Source organism: Nannobrachium achirus (genome assembly GCF_963921795.1).
Source record: "Nannobrachium achirus genome assembly, chromosome: 24".
Taxonomy (NCBI): domain Eukaryota; kingdom Metazoa; phylum Chordata; class Actinopteri; order Myctophiformes; family Myctophidae; genus Nannobrachium; species Nannobrachium achirus.
In genome coordinates, this window is record NC_137831.1 from 35,522,970 (window position 1) to 35,530,029 (window position 7,060).

Genomic DNA, 7,060 nt, shown 5'->3' on the forward strand with positions numbered 1-7,060 from the left:
GACAGATTTGACTCCAAGCCACAGGTTCTGTGTAGAGAGAGTCTGACTGGACGCTGTTACTGGGAGGTAGAGTGGAGTGGAAGGGTTGATATAGCAGTGACATACAAAGGAATCAACAGGAGAGGAGAGGGTGTTGACTGTGGGTTAGGATGCAATGACATGTCCTGGTGTCTGGTATATGATGATGTTATCGACAGGTATGTTGTCTGGTACAATAATAAGCAGACTCTCCTCCGTGTCGGTTCCTCTGGCTCCTACAGAGTAGCAGTGTATGTCGACTGGCCCGCTGGCACTCTGTCCTTCTACAGAGTGTCATCTGACAACCTGGCACACCTGTACACCTTCCAGTCAAAGTTCACTGAACCACTCTATGCTGGGTTTGAGTGCTGGAGGATTCCAGTAGGTACTAGGATCACTTATGGTTCAGTGTCTCTGTGTCAGATGTAGGAGGTTCAGTAACATCCTGTGTCCTGTAGGAACACACACTGATGTGATGCTACACTATGTACACACATCATAAAACAAACACATGTGCACACATACACACACATGAACATGTGCACCCCAAAACATAATCTACAAACACACACACACACACACACACACACACACACACACACACACACACACACACACACACACACACACACACACATACAATACACACAATACACAGTAAACACACACTCACATAAATACACACACGTACAGTAAACACGTACACATACATTACGCACTTAGAGTATACACACATACTCACATACAGTACTGAAATTATAGTTCACTCTGAACACACACATGTACACACACACACACACACACACACACACACACACACACACACACACACACACACACACACACACACACACACACACACACACACACACACACACACACACACACACACATTCTACACACACATATCGTTGCTGTGCATGGTGTGGAAACATGGTATGTCCAAAACCATCCTTTTTTATATGAGCTTGTAGATCTGCTATTTTCACTACTACTGCAACACTCTTGTATGATGAAGCTGGATGTTAATTTACGAGAAAAAAAAACATATAAAGTTGAAATATTGAGATAAGAGGTTTCTGCCCGACAGCAACGACACACACAAACACACACACGCACACACACACACACACACACACACACACACACACACACACACACACACACACACACACACACACACACACAAGCTCACACATACCAGTGTTGATTTTGACAGCACATTTTGATTTAGTTTCAGTCATAGTCATTTGAATAAAATTCAATTTAGTTTTAGTCAGATTTTAGTCACGTGAAATGTTTTAGTGTTAGTCTAGTTTTAGTCGACTAAATATCATACAGATTTAGTCAACTAAATCTACAGTTGATTTAGTCGATTAACATGTAGTTTGGCGGACCGTGGCGGTGTCGTAATGCCTGATTTTACATTTGGCTGCATGTTAAAAATAGCTGATCTACAAGCTCATGTCCAAAACTGTTACTTTTCAGAAAACAGAAAAAATAACCAATGGATCCAATGTAGTTACTTTACACGCACGCACGCACACACACACACACACACACACACACGCACACGCACACGCACACACACACACACACACACACACACACACACACACACACACACACACACACACACACACACACACTCACACATACACAAACCAGGGTGAATACATTTAATTCAATGTAATTTACCATAGTCTTGACTCATTTACAACATGGACATTGTATAGTGAAATGTAAATAAAGGCAGGAAGTGATTATTGTTTTTAACAGCTGTTCATTTGACTCACAAAGACACCAGGATGTGATGTTTCTTTTTAAATATATAATCTCACTTCAGTTGTATTGAGTCTCCTCTCCACTGACACAACTCCAAGTCGATGATGTTGATTCCATGTCAGGTTTTCACTGCTCTCTAGTGAGACTAGCTGTGGTGCATTTTAACAGCGGGCACAGCCGACTGTATTTTCCGGAAGAGTGTTATTTGTCAATGGGACCCAGAAACTACTGGCGATATCAGGCGATGGTCGAAAAATGGGCGGTGGAACGTCGTCCAAAACAAGAAAATATTTTATCTTTGGGCGACATCGTCCAGCGATAGCCAATCAAATTCACGTGTTGCATTGTTTATCCAATGGAGGACGCACGGTAATGACGCCAGGAACGCCCACTAGGAGATTTAGCCAGCTGTTGCCCGCTGTTAAAACGTAGGGTTAACTAACAACATATGACTCTTAAATCTTCTCACTCCACTCCACTGATAATTTGCCAAAATTATGAGCATTTGTGAACCTGTTAATATTTAGACTTTGTAAATATGGTTCATATGGGCTTCAGAGTGTGAAGATTGACCCATGTTCTGTTTTGTATTTGTTTCATATTTTTCGCATACTGTAACAACCAATCAGTGATGCATTGTGTTAATAGTACATTTATTATGTGACATTGTTATGATCTGTTACTTTTTTTTTGTACTTTCATAATAAAATAAAGGTGATCTGATTGTATATCTGATGTTCTTCACTTATTTATGGTATTGGTTTTTGGACATATTTTTCCCTGAATCTCAAGGGCAATAGAGAGATTTTCTTTTCCAGGGCTATTTTCACACAAGACACATTTATGTTCAGACTGGCATGAAAACTGTTGGTCATCACCAGGTTTGCCCCACATTCACAGGTGGTTAAAAATTATTGTGTCTCAGAATGGAAACTCTACCCTCTCAAATCTGGTCTCAAACAGTCATTTATGTCACTCACAACAAATAACAATAATTGGTCCCTTGCCTACAGATCCTGTGTTCAAATGCAAATGTCTGGTTATAGAGATTAATACACACAAACGGTGCCTGCCATGTCATTGTTCCGACGTTCCCATTGTTCCAACGGTACCCTAACCTTAACCCTAACACTAACCATAGCTCAGGGGTAGAGAAACCGTTATTAGAGCACGAAGGGTTCCCAGTTCGAATCCGGGCTCACCCTGAGTTAATGTCGAAGGGTCCTTGGGCAAGACTCTGAACCCCACATTGCTCCCGGTGAGCTGGTTGGTGCCTTGCATGGTTTCCTCCGCCACCGGTGTATGAATGTGTGCGTGAATGGGTGAATGTACTGCACAATCTCTGTATAGCGCTTTGGATCAAAAGCGCTATATAAATGCACCATTTACCATTTTACCATTTACCAAAACTATACCTAAACGTAAACTTAACCCTAACCTCAGTAAAACTATGCCTAAACCTAACCCTAACCCTAAACCTAACCCTGACCCCCCCCCCCCCTAACCACCGTCGGAGTAATGAGATGTCAGACTTATGTGCAGTCCCCCACACACTGACGCACAGTCTCGGACGGACAGGGGTGAAATCAGTGAAAACATAGTCGCGGCTATGCCTTCGGCCTGGCGGAGACTAAAACAATCGGTATGAGTATTTAGTCTTGTTGTCATTAGTAGTGACACAGATATGTACTAAAAGGTTGACATTCAACTCCCGGGGGAAACCTCATAAAAAAAAAGATTTGTGTTTGTGTCCCATTAACTTTACTATACAGGAAAAAAATACAAAAAATAAATATGCTTTAAGTAGCATGTGAGGGGTCAAACTAGGGGTTTTTCCATGGTGCTGAATCCGTTGCAAGCATTTGTTTTGCACGAAAAACATTCTGTGGGCTAAAAATGGCCCCTACAAAAGGGTCATCATGAAAAAGCCCTAGTTTGACCACATGCTACTAAAAGCATGTTTATTTGTTGTATTTTTTTTTCCTGTATAGTAAATTAATGGGACACAAACACAAATCAGTTTTTTATGAGGTTTCCCCCGGGAGTTGAATTTCAAACTTTTAGTACATATCTGTGTCAAAAAAATCCCCCTTACTATACACAGTACACACTGAATGAACCCTGGCCCTTACACACTGAATCAACTGGCCTCCTTGTTGGAGAATCAATGGACATTTTGGCACATTTTTGGGGGGTGCTACGCTACCCACAAGTGTAGCTGTGCTGCTCATTCCACAAATGCCCAATACTTACAAGTTGTACCTTGTTGTAAAGTAAAGTTTCCTAACTTTTTGTGGTAGTTTAGTATGTACACTCTGTTGGTTAGAGTCAGAGCTGGATCCCTGAATTGGCCTGTAGGTTAAACATACCCCTTTGTGTTGTGACATTATTTGTGGTTTGACAGAAAGTATATTGTTCCCTTTCTGCACAATAGCTGTGCAGTTGCTGCTCATAGAGACAAAATGCATGACTTAAAATATCACTTACTGACAGCACATGAACCAGCTTCCTGTTCGGTACACGGCATAGCCTACTTTCACTTCCTTTATTCTGTTTCTTTGACAGTCAGTCTCACTTGCGGTTTTGTCGGAGAAGTGTCTTTCCAAGTAACCTTTCTTCACTGTGTGTGTGTGTGTGTGTGTGTGTGTGTGTGTGTGTGTGTGTGTGTGTGTGTGTGTGTGTGTGTACGCTAACTGTTGCTCCTACATCAGCTTTGTGTGTATGTATATCCGTCCATATGTCTGTCCCGCAGAGCTTGGGATTGGCCAAGCTTCGGTGGGACACTTAATGAATTCATTTTGGTTAGTTACGTTTTGGTAGATTTACTTTTTGGTTATTATTTTCTAACAGTATACCACTCTGAATAAAAAAAATATTTATACTATTTCATGGCTGACTTCCTGCCTGCTAGCCTTGGTTCCTCTAGGCTGGGGCTGTAACACTGTTACAATAAAAAACAATACATCGTTGTATTTCGGTTATTATACTGAGTTGGAGGAAGCTGCTATCAGAAGGTTAAAGCAGCAGATAGGATCTTTAGATTAATCTCTGTGAGGGCTCACACTTTTTAAATTCAAAGACTCTCAGTTTTGGGTTCTCCCTCTGAGAGTGTACAATTGTTTGGTTCCATTTGTACATGCTCAGAAGAGTCCATTTGGTCCCTAACTATAATGATTTAGCTGGGGACCCATGGGTGACCCCAGACCCCACTTTGAGAACCACTGATCTATAATAGTCTGTCTTTGTGCATTAATGACTCCAACATTCTCTGTATCATCTAACGCCATTATACAATGAACCCAGTTCCCCCCACTAGCCATGGATACATGGACCCCCACTTTTCATAGATTTCATAGATGGATATATTTGTTTGACAGAACGATATAATGCTGGATTCATGTCAAAACCTGTAGGCCTTATTGCAGAACTTAAACGTTTCACTTTAACTTGACCTTTCACTTTGTACTTAGTCTGCTATTTTTTCCATCTACACCAAACCTCTTTGCCCAAGCTCACAATGAGGCATTGTGAACTTGTAGATCTTCTATGTTTTGCTAAAGTTCTCCTCAGAATAGCGATGCTAGTAGGGTGTTTAATGTAAAAAAGAAAGTTTAAAACAAGGATCCTATTACACGAAGATTTGGCAGCCCCACATGTAGTAACTCTGAGGACACTATAGGGGTCCTGACCTGAACCCCCAGTTGAAGACCCCTTTTTTAGTGTTTGTGGTGCTCACAACCTGAGCCAGAGATGAATGGTGCATTTGCATACTCTCAGATTTATAAATGGATAAATGAACACTGCAGGTTGTGCTGTAGAGCATAGCCTACAATGTTTGTTGGCCTATAGCAGGGGTGCCCACACTTTTTTGACTTGAGAGCTACTTTTAAAATGACAAGCTCAACATGGCCCTTCTTGATGTCAATCAATCAAGTCACCTTAAGTGACAGCTAGATGCCAAAAAGATGAGTTTTAATACTAATTACATATATTGTATGTCATATGATCTACCTGCACAGCCTTTGTGATCTACTGGTTGATCACAATCTACCTTTTGGGCATGCACCCCTGGCCTATAGAATCTAAAATAAAACGTTTATTTATGGGAAAGTAGCCTAAACATAATACATGAAGAAGTGAGTAATATACCAGGATGGAAATAACACTGCCTTGGCAGGAAAAAAAGGAGAATGTACAAAAGTATGATTTAATGATCTAAGGTGAATAAGAACAGAGATGTCCATATAGTTATAAAGCCATTTAATAGTCAAATGTGAAAACATTAAAGTGAAAGATAATTGTTTGTTATGCTTTTTTGCATAACTAGTCTCTGTATTAAGGCCTACTATGTGTTGAGGTTCAGTAACAGAGCAGTCTATGTCACAAAGTTGACTAACCTCGTGTCACCAGGCTTTCTGAATGGCACAGAACTGTCCCTTTAGCTTACTGCATACTGCCACCTAGTGGCCTAAATACATTCTTCTCCAACTCAAAGTGCAGAAGTCGAGTGAAAACAAACCAGCGCCACATCAAACTGTAAAGAAAAGCCACCGTGTTGTCGTTGCTGTTTGGAGCTCATTAGCTCATTCAGCTCATCGTGTCACCAGCTGTCCACAGTCCAGGACGGATTCTCTCCCAGCTTCAAGCGACCACAGGACATCATGCGGATGAGGAGGAAAAGAGGCCGGAGAGAAGCCTCCAGCAGCCCCGCACAGAGAGCCTCGTCCCCGGGCTGCGGGCAGCACTTCTCCCCGTGCCGGACAACCTGGAACCCCTGGAACCACCTCAAGGACCCCCTGAACCACTGGGTTACACATCATTACAGGTATTTAGATCAGTTGTTCTCAAATTAAGTGGGGTCTGGGGACCCCCAGGGGTCCTTGATCAGAGATGGGAACCAAATGGATGGGTCTGTAACTCAGAGATGAAATGGAACCAAGTTCCATTTGTACAACATGTATTTATAAATTGGGGTCCCAGAGAGAAATGCCATTCTGTTGGGGGTCCCTGGCATATCTTGTCCTTGACATTAAAGAGTTCGAGAACCATTGATTTAGATTACTACACCACAGTAAGGGCCGATGCATACTGTAACAGACAAGGGTTTAAGAGATGCAAATATTTTAATCAGTCAGTCACTAATTAATGTGGACTGATGTAAAGACAAGATTGTTAAGTGATATGAAAGACATGAACAGAACACTTAACAACAACACAACAATCTTATGTAATGTACCAGTATTTCCCTAGCTTATGA

The 7,060-nt window shown here is 41.5% G+C and overlaps 1 protein-coding gene across 1 annotated transcript in view; it reads left to right on the forward strand.

The window, feature by feature from the left end:
- Positions 1–469, forward strand: part of LOC308280256 (NLR family CARD domain-containing protein 3-like) — a 23,867-nt gene extending 23,398 nt beyond the window's left edge. The window contains exon 9 of the mRNA XM_080720517.1: positions 1–469. This exon is cut by the window's left edge and continues 113 nt beyond it. Within this exon, the coding sequence (XP_080576643.1) occupies positions 1–447 (447 nt within the window). The 3' untranslated portion in view covers positions 448–469.
- Positions 470–7,060: the final 6,591 nt, after the last annotated feature.